General features: G+C 38.2%; 1 protein-coding gene across 1 annotated transcript in view; it reads left to right on the top strand.

The window, feature by feature from the left end:
- Positions 1-6,682: 6,682 nt before the first annotated feature.
- Positions 6,683-13,995, top strand: part of LOC103135991 (RNA polymerase II elongation factor ELL2-like) — a 31,900-nt gene continuing 24,587 nt past the window's right edge. Inside the window, exons 1-3 of the mRNA XM_007549060.2 lie at positions 6,683-6,782; positions 9,198-9,426; positions 9,988-10,035. Of these exons, the coding sequence (XP_007549122.1) occupies positions 9,289-9,426; positions 9,988-10,035 (186 nt within the window). The 5' untranslated portion in view covers positions 6,683-6,782; positions 9,198-9,288. The remainder of the gene's footprint in view (positions 6,783-9,197; positions 9,427-9,987; positions 10,036-13,995) is intronic.

Here is a 13,995-nt window from a genome sequence, read left to right as displayed (position 1 = left end):
AACTGGAGCAGTGGCTCAAACAGATCCCAGGAACAACATCAGACATCTCAGTCCAGAAATGTGCAGTTCTAGGCACATAGGACCCGAGCTCAGAGGATGAAAGAGACGGGGTGAGAGGGGAATATATCTGTGATCCAGTGGTAAGTTATCTGACATTGTGATTTAGAATTTTTAAAAATATTTTCATTATTTCTTTAGATTTGATTGCATTCAAGCAAATGTGACTCATTTTGTTGTGCTTAACAGAGCGAAAGGTAAAATTTCAAAACAACAACATTTTTTACGTGGACACATTTCCTTCAGGCCGTAGAAAACCCAGAGGAGGAGGAGCATGGAGTGGGCGGCGTTTGGGCGGGGGTGCAGACATTACAAGGTCGTGACCCTGCCATGCCTCGCAAGTAAACACACGGCCTTGAAATTCCTCTGGTTTCTGAAACACAGAAGCCTTGAGGGGAGATAATTTTACAATGTTGGGATACCTCACTGATTTCTGTTGAGGCTTTACATGTTTTGGGAGCTACAGAAACAAGGACAGGACTAATAAAGAGGCTGCAGCGGTGCTGAGGTACTGCAAAAACACAAAATCTTACCAAGTTTTTTATAGTTTCTAGTGCAAATATGTTGAAATAAAGGAACACTAAGCTACAACTATAGAATCTTGTTAAATAAATCCTTAATAATGATTTTAAAAACATTCACTTATTATAAGACTTTTTTATGGTGTATTTCGGCCACTGCAGGTAGGAAAACATGGGGAGTAAATCTCCATGGAAATTTCTGCGTTTGAAAAAACTTTTAAAAGTTAACTTTTTAAAGTTTCTCTAGAAAATTTCTGAGATTGATCTTGAACTTTTTGAGCATTTTCTCACAAATCTTTGACTTTTCGAACTCAGAAACCTCCATGTCTTTTCTTGAAGGTTACTGCTATTAATCTCAAACTTTCTCAGTTCTTGTAGAATTTCACTCGTCATTTTGTCTGTCTACACTAACCCTAACACACCGTCAAATTTCCCCCATGTTAGAAGTGAATAAATACTTCTCGACAGGTTCATGTATCTTTCTGAAAAGTTAAAGTTAAATTTGTCTTATTGTAAGTGTGCTACGATATTTGCTCTAGAAACTAGACAAAAAATAGGTTTTATAAGAATTTTACAAAAAAAGGAAATATGACGTTCAACTTTTTTATAATAAATACTTTTCACTGCAATTTCAGCCTTTTACTCTGTAACTCAATCAGCTTTACACAAATAGATTCTGAAGTTTTAACCCAATGTTATTTAAATAGTTTTAGAAAAATTAGTCTTTTATTAAATATGCCTAAACTTTTAACTAGACCATTCTAACACATAAATATTTTTTGCTACCAACTGTTTCCTCACCTTCCAGGACTTTGCAAGCTCCCCTGCAGAAGAAAACAATCCCCACCGCATGATGCTGCCACCACCGTTCTCTTGCAAGACGATGCAGTGTGTCTTTTTTTTCTCTCTCACTCTCATGTGAGCAGAGCAGCTTTTTCCATGTTTGCTGAAATCCTCACATAGTTTTTGGCAAACTGCAACACAGCTCCACGTGGCTTTCTTACATCAAAGGCTTTCTGTGTGCCAAACTTTCATAAAAAATAAAAATAAAATAAAAACAGATTTGTGGTGTGGGGTGCGTGGCAGAAAGTCGTCACATTCTCATACCTGGGCTGTGGATCTCTTCAGATCCTCAAGAGTCACTCTGTGTCTCTAGGTGGATTTTCTTACTAATGCTCTTCTTTCCCAGTCTGTCAGATTAGGTGATCAGCCAGTCAATCCATAATCAAACCTCTGTAACATCTATAATTCTTAGGATATTGTTTGCTAGCATAGCCCTGCTTTAAACCTCTCCTATCTGCGTTGAACCTCGGTCTTCATGACGCTGTTTGTTTACTTGGGTTCTCTAATAAACCTCTGATGCCTTCACTGAGCAGCGGTAAACATAATTAGGTGACTTCTGAAGACCATTAATTGGACACTAGGAGGTGCAAGAGTACCTGCTGTTTTTCTTCAGGACAAAAAAAGTGCCCATCTGAAATCTTTTTTTTTCTTCCTTTTTTACTGTGTATTGTTTGTGACCCAAGACAGCAATTATTTGAAAAAATAAATTATATTCAAGCTACACCTGTAAAGAAACCCAAAACAAACAAACAAACAAACAAAATACCATAACTACTAACTCAGCTGGCGGTTCCATGTGCTGCACAGCTTTCCCTTCTTTCCACTTGAGGACCTGAACCCCTGAAATGTCTGTGGATTCCAAACTGATGTTTATGGTTTTATGAGTAAATGAACAGCTCTGGAAAAAAAATTAAGAGACCACTTAAAGTGATCAGTTTCTCTCATTTAACTTTTTATAGGTCTATGTTTGAGTAAAATGAACATTGTTCTTTTGTTCTATAAACTACTGACAACATGTCTCTGAAATGCCAAGCAAAAATTTAGTGTTCATTTGCAGAAAATGAGAAATGGTCAAAATAACCAAAAAGATGCAGTGCTCTCAGACCTCAAATAATGCAAAGAAAACAAGTTCATATTAATTTAGAAATGACAATACTAATGTTTTAACTCAGAAATCAATATTTGGTGGGATAACCAGGAGGTTTTCAATGGGGTTCAGTGCTGTGAGCTCTTCATTTTTTCCGGAGCTCTAATGGAAACTGTTTGAGATTGTCCTTCCTTTTTCACATTTACACACCACTTTGTGGTGGTCAGTAACAGAGAATCCCAGTAAAATACACTGAAGTACGTGGTTGTCATTGTGATTCATTCAGTATGAAAATCACCTTCTTCAAATCCGTATAATATTTATCTCACTCTCCTCTATTGCAATCATCTGTCGCAGCACTTTCGTTACTTTCATTGTAGAAATGGTAAATTCTTCAGTCGGTCTCCTTGCCTCTGTTGTTCGGTAAATAAGATGAGACTCTGACCACATTAGAGAGGGCGTGTCGAGCATCTTGACACATTTGATAACATTTCTCAGAAGCTCTGCAGCATTTTATCAGCTCCTCTTTTGGGCTGTCCTGAATAGCAGATATGTAAAAGAAGTCAATGCGACAGGAAGACGGGGCTGGCATCCATCGTCTCAAACGTTACGCAACGCAGCGTCAGCAGGGCTTCAAACCTCTTCTTCATTTTTTAACGAAATAGTTAGAAAAATATTTTAAAAAAAGCTTACCTCCCTCTGCAGGCATACCAAAACAGAGTGAAATTTTAAGGATGAGGCAAATTATTTTCTCCTTTAAACACGTGGATTAACAAGTAATTTATGCTTCTTCGCTGTGCTGTAGAGAAAAAGAGGCGAAATACAGTTTAAAGACAAATAGAAAATGGAAAGTACTAAATGACAGACACAACCATGATTTAAAAGGCCATTAAGTGAGAAATGTGTGCCCTTAAACTTGACTCCAGCTGTTTTATCATTTCACAGCACGATGCCGTCTTGTTTGAGAAGAAATTGTATAATTTCGTTTTGCAATTTCTTGTTTTGTGCTTTTTATGAGAACGGCTCCACGAGAAAACAGACCCAAAGGTTGTTGGTGAAACACAGAGAAATGGACTGGTTTACACAAAAAGGAGGAAGGAAAACAAAAGTATGACTCAGGATCGTAAAAATTCATATTCTGGTGTTCCCCTAAAAAAAACAAAAAACATAAAATCATCAACTCTCCACCACTGACTAATAGTTTAGGATTTTTGTGCTGAATTGGATTTGCCAAATTTACCATGAGGCATCTTCGTTTAGCTGAAACTCTGCAAACCAAAGCCAGCTGTGTGATTCATAGAGACAAAACGCTTCCTGGAAACTTTTCCTAAGAAGCCAGACTTGGACAGACTTTGTCTAATCACAATAAACAGCTAAGAGTGTCCAAGACGGAGAGTTTTAGTTTATTATCGTTTTGGTAAGTGCTGGATGACCTGAATTTTTTTCTTCTTACTGTCGTATCTAACACCACCAGGAAGAAAACTACCAGAAACATCTGGACAGAGATGCTCACATTTGTAGATGATTATATGATTATATGTGTTCAGTTTGCACAATGTGAATTTTGCTTTTTACTGCTAAAACTTAAATTCACCCACCTTTCCGCAGATATCCTTTAACAAACCCAGTGCAACTAATGGCCTGTAGATGCAGTTAATAAATAATTTGCTTAAACTCTTTTGTGAAGTTTTCATAAAGACTCAACTTTCTGGTAAACATGCAAAGCATTACGACTGACAAAAAAAAAACTGGTAAAGCTCGTCATGAAGAGAGCTAAAATAAAAGTGGGAATTTTGAAAACAATTTTAATTTTTTGTCACTCATTTCAGAAAGTGAAACACATGTAGCTTCATTACAGATAGAGAAAAAATACTTCAAGCCTTCTGTTCTTGTAACATTGATTATTCTGGCTTACAGATAATGAAAACCCAAAATTCAGGGTCTCAGAAAATTAGGATATTTATAATGTTTCTAATTTAAATGCAAGCTGTACTTTCATCTGACTTTCAAATGTTCATTTCTGACATTTTCTGTGGTTCAGGAGTTTCTTGACAGTGGGAATGCCTATGTGTTGGATTTGTCTGTTCAGCGGCTCTTGATGCTCTGACTCCATTCTCAGTCCACTCTTTATGAAGCTCCTGCAAATTCTTGACTGGATTTGCTCAAAATTCCTGTCAAAGTTGCACTTTTTTCTGTTTCCTGCTACGGCTTTCCTTCCACTCAACTTTTAATAAAGTCAAGTTGTGGGTTTTCATTATCTTTAAGTCATCACAAATTTGCGCAAAACTTTGTCAATATTCAGTTAATGTCAAAAAAAACAAACTCAATTTTGCTTCTGCAGAGTTTCCACTAAATAATAAATGCAATTAAAATCGTAAGTGCGATGAGTGCTTATAAAACATGCTCTGCCAAGATACTCCAACTACTTTCTGTCGTCTTCTTCGTGGTTTGCGCCAGCGGCAACATCTGGTTGTTGACCATGTGGCTCGTTGTGTGATCCAAAAAAAGTGTTTTCAATGCAGTTTTGCGAAATGAACCAAATTTGATTTTAAGTTTTCAAAAAAAAAATACCTCATTGAACTTTGTGTCAAAAAACAAGTTTATTTTTTAAATCGCTGTGTTTCCATTAAACAAATTTATTTTTGAAATATCAAACTGCGCAATTATATCTTCAGTGGAAACGGAGATGGTGTGTAATAAATCCATATAATGGATTTCACATTCTGAAGTGAGTGAACTTTTTTTTTCCATATTCAGTTTTATTTATTTATTTTTTTAGCAAGATTTCTGCTCAGTGGCAAAATCCAGTTTTTTTGTTGTTGTTAAATTTCATGTTAATCTTTCAGTGGAAACCACTGCTGCTCATTTTCAGCTTTTTATCTAAAAAGATAGCATGAAATCAGTTTGCTTTACCTCAAAAAATGTTGCTTGAGCCAACATCAGCTGCTTGTAAGCCTCCAGAACAGAGATGACAAGTCTCTGTTCTGGAGGCTTACCAAAACAGAGACTTGTCTTTTAAGAGGCGAGCTTAAAAGACATCTGTTGTTGATTTCTATCTCAAGTGGAGGTTAGCTGCCTCGGGCCTCGTTACAGGGACAATATCTGACTCACTGGTAGAGCTGCTGCATTGTGGGAAATGATGTTATCTCACGATTCTTCTGAAGTGGATGTTGCTGAACTGCACTTTCTGGATCTGACCAGAAGAAACCCTCCACCCCCCGACTTGGAGAAACTTCCAGATCAACTGATACTTGCAGGGTTTAACAGCGAATGCATAACGTGCCTGTTTCCAGATTAGAACCGTCACATCGTTCTCTCTTGTTTCTCCATCGCTGGTTTTCTCCTCACTGGAACCTTCTGAAGGTGACTGCAGGTGTTTAAGCGCTGCCACCGCCGAACAGAAACACTGCATAAATAGACTGCTTGCTCCAGGTGTCGTGTGAGTCACCGACCTCAGGTGTGGGACGTCACTCCCAGGGGAGTCGGTGTGCATTAGTGGTATGAAGCAGATGGTAAGCCAAGATAAGACAGAACAAGGCAGGTAAATATGACGAGGAAGGAAGGGCAAAATGGTCTAATCTTCTATTGTACGTATAATTCATGCAGCATAAGTAGGGAGCAGTACTTCAAAATAAAAATAATATATTACATGCTCCAGACTTCCAAAAATAAATGTTTTTCAGAAATGGAATGTTTCCAAGAATATGATACATTGTCTTGCAATATCCTATTTATGAATTGAATTTTTAAAATACATTTTCTCTCTTGAAGACAAATGTTGGTATGTTTAATAAGATTTCAAGTGATTGACCCACACAAAGTAGTACTGAACATGCCCCTGAAAACACAAGCTCTAAACTGAAACATGGTGGTGGCGGCATCATTCTGCGGCCATGCTTTTCTTCTGCAGGGAGATAAAAGTGGGCAAAAAGTAACAATTGAATGCTTTAACTCAAGGCAAAAGTTACAATTGTGTGCATTAAAATGGTCCAGTCAAAGCCCAGATATAAGTCTAAACGAGAAGCTGTGGGAAGATCTCTAAATACATGTTCAAAGATTATCCTTTTTTTTATTTTTCATTCACATGAAAACCCCTGCAAAGGACCCAAAATGCTGTTTTTTTACACCGCCACACCCGTAGGTGGCGCTAAACAGGGAGAAGAGGACATAAAGCGCATCAAGCGAGGTTAGCATAAACAGAAGAAGAAAACGAGCGACGAACAACGAAGCGAGAGTGGAGTCTTCTGTAAAATATTTTGCAGCTCGTTATACATGTAAGTATGATGAGTTTGGGGTTAAAGGTCAGGCTACAGGTTGTAGGACTGCCGAGAATGATTAATCTGTTTACAGACTAAAACATACTTATTTTTGTGATTAGAACATTCTGAAAGGTATTACAGAACAAAATATGACCTTCTAGGACATTCTATAACATTTTAAGACATAATATAATGTTCTATAACATTCTGTAACTTTCTAGAATTTCATTGCATGTTCTTGAATGTTCCACTCGGTCCTGTGCTTTTCCAGAAGTTTCTAATACCAGCATGTTCTACAAAGTTCTACAATATTCTGTGGGATTTAAACCTGAGCAGCATAGAGGGCAGACAGGCAGGCCTGTGGGGGGTTTTCCACTTTCTGAAATGTTCACTCCAGAAACACTTTCCAAGAAAAAGAAAAAAATTGCTGATGGTCCCCTAAAACTTTCCTGTTTTAGACAACTACTTCCTGTATTGATAGTATCATCCTGAGTTATTTGGAAGAATGGGCAAAATTTCACTCTCCAGACCCACAAAGCTGGTAGAGACATGTTTCAAAAGACATAGTTAGGAGTTAAAAATATAAATACATGGCATTCTTCTGTAAAAAAAAAAAAAAAAAAAAAGATTGAATTTTATGCATTTTGTGTTGGTTTATCACAAATCCCAATAAATTACTCTGATGTTTTAGGTCATAACATGACAAAATGTTCATACCTCTTGAAGTCTCCCATTCACAGTCACCTTGCAGGACGCTGTGCAAAGACTCTTCACCTTCTGTTCACTGCTGACCGGCAGTAAACCTCCTCTCTCATGCCCCACCCCCACACTTTCATTCAGGCAGTAGCTTGGCAATTTAACTAAATAGGCTTACTTGTGAGAGTCATCTGCTTTTCCAGTCTCAACCCGCACTCCTCTGCTTTCTCACAGTTTATGCAAGCACGTTGTGCTTTGATCCGGTGTCATTCTTCCCAGTCATGGCTGCTCGACTATAAAACCCCCTCCAAAACAAAGTGCAGATACTCTTAAAAGCTTTGAAAAGAATGCGCAGTAGCCCAGGTCAATAAAATAAAGATACACCTTTTTGTGATGTCTGCTATTGGAGGACTGTTTTTCTTTTCTTTTTAAAAGTAGCAATAAAACAGAAAGAATTTGCTGCTCATCGAGCAGGAATGCTTGTTTCCCTGAGAAAACATGCTCTTGTTGCTTTGCATTGATAACCCTGTGTTAGTCTGCAGCCACCATCTGTAAAGCAGATCCATGTTGACTGTACGGCTGCTTTTAGAGGGGAAGCAGTTCTCAGTATTTAGATCGGACCGCTCTCTTCTTGGAAGACTAAATGATATCCACGTTTTTGTCTTTTTGTTTTTTTGATTTTTAATCCCTGAAGACAGGTTGATGTTTGTTTTTTTTCCTTCAATGTTTTTGATCTAATCTCGCTTTCCTTTCATGGTCAAATGTTGAAAAGTTTCTAAGTGATGGCACAGCTTACAAGCCAAATGAGTGAGTTCACTGTGACCCTCCAACTGTACTCATTAAAGTAGAGATGGTAAAAGAATGGAGGAGCAATTTTCCCCCATGGCAGTAGTGTTTTTTGTGTGTGTTTACACAACTTTGCATCTTTCTAATAAAATCTCCACGTGATGCATTACATTCACAACGCTGTTGGTTTTCACTGGAAACAGCTTTGGGCATTTGAGGCCCAAAGTCTCAAATAGAAGTACACTCAGTACTGTTTACGAGCACATGTATGGCAGGCCATGTTAACATATAACGAAACCACACAACGATTACATTTTTATTAGCAGAGTTCTTTTTGGTTAAATTCACATTTTTACTGGGCTGGACTTAGTCAAAAATTTATAAACTGACGAGAAAATTACAAAGGTTAAAATTCAGTGAAAATCTAAAATAATTAGGTGGTTGTCTGGTTATCTACTTCCGATAGCTGTATTTCATATTTTTCTTTCATTACAATAACTTTTTAGGTATTAAGAAGAGATTAATTTCTATAGTTTATATTGTTACTGATGTACCCATGTTTCAGCTCCTGATTAACAAAAGGATGTTCTTCCTATCAACACATATGGACGAAATGTCATGATAAATAAAAAAATCACTGAAAATTAACTAGTGACTAAGATATTACTTAATGCAGCTTTAAGACCCTGATCCTGTCTCTGATTGGTTGTTTTTGACCGGGAGCGGTGCATTTCTTCAGGCAGCAATAGTAGCTCAGGGGGGAGGAATCTTTTCTCTAATTATCTGTCTAATAGCACATCGTAATAATATGGTGGCAGTTTAAACAAATATGTAAAAAAAAAAAAAAGATAAATTACTTATTAAAGTTACACACCGCAGCTTTAACATCAGGTCTGAAAAGCTCACGTATTGTATGATAAACTGTCTTGCCCTACGCATGTCCCTCAGTTTGACGGCGCCGGAGACGCCCCGCCCGCGCCGTGACGCTGAGCTGACAGAGGAAAGCTGCTCTTGTCGGAGGAAAGGGGGAGAGCCAGCGATGGCTTCACTCAGACAGGAGCACCACTATGGGCTCTCCTGTGGAAAAACTACCAAAAACAGCTCCAACATTACTCTGTACCACGTCAAGCTGACGGACACGGCCATTAGAGCGCTGGAAGCGTATCAAAATCTCAAGGTACGCCATTATTGTTAATTAAATTTTTTGTTTTTGCCTCTTTAAGAAGGGGCATGTGTGAGTGTGTTTTTCTTTTCTCGCGTTTCAAAAAGTTTCCACTTTCTCATTTCTAATATTGCTCAGATGCTGTGTATATATATATTTTATTATATTTTCCGCTTTTAGCAGCATAAATGCTACAGAGTCTCTCCTGTCAGTCTACAGCTGCTGGTTTCTGCGCTTTCCCCCCTGAACCATATTCTCTCTGCCACACGGGGGAAGTGGGACAGAACCCTGTGATTATCTTAAAAAAAAAAAAAAAAAGCTCAGCTGTTTCTTTGAAACTCCTATTAATGTCAGAAGATCTCAGTGTAGAAACGTGGATGCTTATCTGATCTGAAAAGTAGGCTGCTTTGTCTCATAATTAGCTCCAACCTATGAGAAGCATTATTGATTGTGTAATATCAACTTCCATTTAATACTGATTACAGCATGACTGTTTTTACTGTACAAAATCTAGAGAATTTACTCTGCATTAAAGCTCATATCAATTGCCCCTTCCTTTTCCTCTCTTTCCTGCAGGGAGTTTTGCAAAATGAGACATCAATCTGTTTTAAAGGAAACCACGGGGTAAGTTTTTTATTTTTTTATTTTATTATTATTTTATTTTCATTTCTATGTCTTAGTTTCACGTGCATGCTGCAGAAACACTTTTTAACCCTTTCTAAATGGGAGTGGTATACCCTTCTGCAGCTTAGCTCATTTGCTTAAATGGATGAAACTGCATTACAGGATGAGCAGCAGTGTTTAAAAAAAGAGGCAGCCATCTCTTCTTACGTAAGAAAAATAAATAAAATCCAATCATTTCTTCTTCCGACGGAATTCGTCACGCTTCGCCGACACCTTGCCGTGCCCCGACCGGGCTGCCACCCTCTGAGCGGAGGGAGGGCAGCTTATGCTGGCCCTTGGCGGCAGATCGGAGCCATGCAGGTTACTGGGTCAGGCCGATGACTGTGCAGCGGGATTTGTTGGGTCAGCAAGTGGTGCTGGGAACAGGGAGAAGCAGGGGAACACAGAGAGGAGCGAAGGCGATGTTGGAGTCAACCTGAGATGTTGTTGATGAGTCAGAGAACATTGTTTTTTTTTGTTGTTGATTTTTTTTTTCCTATATCTGGTTGAATTATTCACACTTTTTAACATCTCATCACAAACTCGAGCTTCAGCTTTTCTAACGTGACGGCGTCCAGCCCTCATCATCCGCCTCTTCTGTGCAGTTTTGTCTCTGGTTTGCACTTATAGTAATTGATTTCTTAATAAAACTACTTTTTCTTTGTCGTGACGAGTCGTGGGAATAGTTTGCCAAGTAAGATCATGTTCCAGTTCTAAAGTATTTCCACGCTTGTTTGTTTGTTTGTTTGAAGGCAAATAACTCGTTTTGTAAATTGTCTGTTGGTTTGTAGCTTGATTGGTTTTAGCGAGATCTGATTAAAGAATTATCAGACATTTATGTAAATAATTACTGAAGCGTATTTTCACCAATTTGTGATCTGTTAAATAATACTTGATCACATCAGCCTGTCCATGGACTGCAATCATTACTTTTATCGCATAAATACAAGAAGATATTACGGTAAACTTTTAAGATCATCTTTCCATGTTGCTGCCGAAGAAAAGCATCCTCACAGCATGATGCTGCCACCACATTTCATATTGGGGGTTGGTTGAGTCGGGGTGTAATGCAGTGTTGCGTTTCCAACCACATTTAGCTCTTCATATGTAAGACAAAGATTTTTTATTTTTTATTTGAGGAGAACAACTTTACCGACATATTTGCTATATCTCCTGTAAGCCCTGCAGTAAACTGCAAGCAGGACCTCCTTTAACTATATACTACTTATTTAATCTGTTGTACAAAATCCTAATAAAACACATGATGTCTGAAGACAAAATGTGGAGAAAAAAAAAAAGGCAATGTTTTCAAAGCACTCTGTGTCAGATTTGAGACATAATATCTCACCAGCCTGTCTTTGTCTCTTGGGATGTCGGCGCTGGATCTGCAGTAAACAGCCTGAACTGTGTGTGTTTTGACTTGAGCTGGGAGCAGCTGTGTCCTTGGGGAATAGTTACTTTTCAGTCAATGCTAATTGCCCGGGCTGCTTCAAGAGAGTTGCAGCCCCCCTGCCTGTCACGACTAAATGTTTTAAAACTTGGGTGGTGGCGAGTTTCAGAGGGGGTCAGACCGGTTGAACCTGATGAGGTGTTTGAGTGGGAAAGTGTTTGCTTACTTCTGGAAAGTTTCAGGTTAAAAACTAAATAGTTCCTGTTTTAAGTGAGGATACTAAACCTGCATTGCTGAAGGGGTTATGTAGAGTTTCCTGACAGTTCTGTGTTCAGGTGAAGAGGAAGTCAGCTTCTTCTTCTTTGTTTTCTTTGGTCCTGAGGGAGTTGTGTCTCTGGAAGAGTTACAGAGCGTTGAAGATATCAACATGTGTACCGTTAAGATCAGAATCATAAACTCCTCTGATGAAATCACACAAAACTAAATATTTCCATGGAAATTGATCAGGATATTTTATCGATACGTTAAATTGCAGCAAGTTTGATAATTTCCAGTTGCATGATTGTTTGTTTTTTTTCTTGTCGTCCTCTTTTTCTACCAAAACCTGGATGACAAAAGTCTTGTGCATTGGCCTCAACTATTGGAAGGGCAGTTTTGTTTGCAGAGACATCAGTATCCGATGTTTTTGTAAAGCTATTTGGAATATTTAAAATGTCTTCCAGTTCCAGTGTTAATATTGGTTAGAAATTAAAGCTTATTGATCTTCAAGAGATTTTACTTGCGTTATTATTCCATTACCATTATATTACTTGAAAATGATCTCAAAACAACAATATTGCAATAATCTCTGGGACAATTTATTGTCCAGCAAAGTTTGTTATTGCGACAGGCCTAATCCAGGACAAATCTGACCATTCACAGAGCTTTAAATCCACACCAGAGGAGTGATTAATCAACATCGAACCTCACAATGATTATCAGGACCAGTGAGCATTTGAACCCTTTTTGCTAAGAACCAAATTCAGCACATGCACACAAGAAAAGAAATGAGTTTAGGCCTCAGAGAGAGGGTAGTAGATGCTTGTTGTGGTGCTACACTGCCATTTAAAAACATCTCATGGTGACTACAGCAGCTGTACGGTAAATTATTGCAAAGCACCAGGAGACTAGTTCTGCTGAAAACAAATTTGAGTGTGGGCTTATAAACTTTGGAGAGAATGTCAACAAAGATCCACGGGTCTCTGTAGAGGTGTGATTGTTGCTGAGCTTCTTCATCATGGAGGACTTAGGGTGGTAAAGGTCAAAGTTTACGCCTGAACAATTTGCCATGGGAGAGTGGGCTGGTATATACTTCAAGAGAAATGTGCCAGCCTACTGAAGAACTACAAAGAGAGGCAGTCGTAAAAGTTTTCTGTGATTTCATCAGGATGACTAATAATTCTAACTTTCATTGTTTTTTATTGGGATTTTAAGTGACCGTTCAACAAAAAGTTCCTCCTAACTGGTATGCGTTTTTCAGACGTTTCTGCAAAACAGAGTCTGAACATATTGGTTAGTATTCTCAATGTTTCTGAAGTTATAGAAAGATCCCAAAACATCCAGAGTGTTGAGTGGGACCTTTTTTGTTTTTTTGTTGTTGTTGTTGTTTTTTTAAAGGATTGGAGCAAATTTCACACCCCTCCCAGTATGTAGCAGAGAGGCCTAAGGTTAATATCCAAATGAATGTTTAGAGGTAATTACAGGAGCTGTAGTGCTCTTGATTACAGACTGAGACATCATGACTTGTGTTTGCATTAGCTTTCACTGTCTGCTCGGCTCAGACATCGACGAGTGTTTGTGTCTGGAGCAGTGGCACTTCATCGGTACCGTGAGGAGGAACGCTGCTGCAAACTCTGCTCCTGTTTTCACCTTACTCCCTGGTTTGACTCTCACCTTCTGTGTGTATAATTACGTACCTTAAAGCTGTCTTCTCTGCATGTGTGCAGATTGCTATGGTGAATAACGTAAAAACACCATGGCTTTACCACATGGCTGTATTTAGGAGGCACAAGTCAAACAAGCCGATGTCCTCTGGGTAATTAGTAGGGCTGTCTGCTCCAGCTGCATGATGGACAACTGCTGTTTTAAAACGGTTACCTTACTAAGACTGTTGAATATATCCTGTTGCATATGAGGTTCCTTGTTTTCTCTGTAAAAATAAATTTAAAAAAGGAACTGACCAAAATTTTTTAAAGCCTCATGATAAAAAAGGGGGAAAATATTTAAAATCTCTTAATTTTACATGGCAGTTAAACAAATAAATCTGACCAAAATCTTGAGACCAAGTTCAGTCGCCATCAGGATCATCTGTTGTGGTATAAACTCTTCTTCTGCACCACATTAACAGAGATTGAACAAACTATCCCCCTCCAATCAGGTGGAATAGCAAATAATTCAAAAACCAAAAGTGGGAAAATTCTGAAAAATAATAAATGAAATCAATAAATAAATGATGAATAAAAATAAAATCTTTCTATAAATTGACTACAAAT

The sequence above is a fragment of the Poecilia formosa genome, unplaced genomic scaffold, assembly GCF_000485575.1.
Source record: "Poecilia formosa unplaced genomic scaffold, Poecilia_formosa-5.1.2 Scaffold29, whole genome shotgun sequence".
In the NCBI taxonomy this organism is placed as follows: domain Eukaryota; kingdom Metazoa; phylum Chordata; class Actinopteri; order Cyprinodontiformes; family Poeciliidae; genus Poecilia; species Poecilia formosa.
Note: the sequence above shows the minus strand (reverse complement) of the source record. Positions and strands in the feature narration are given on the sequence as shown.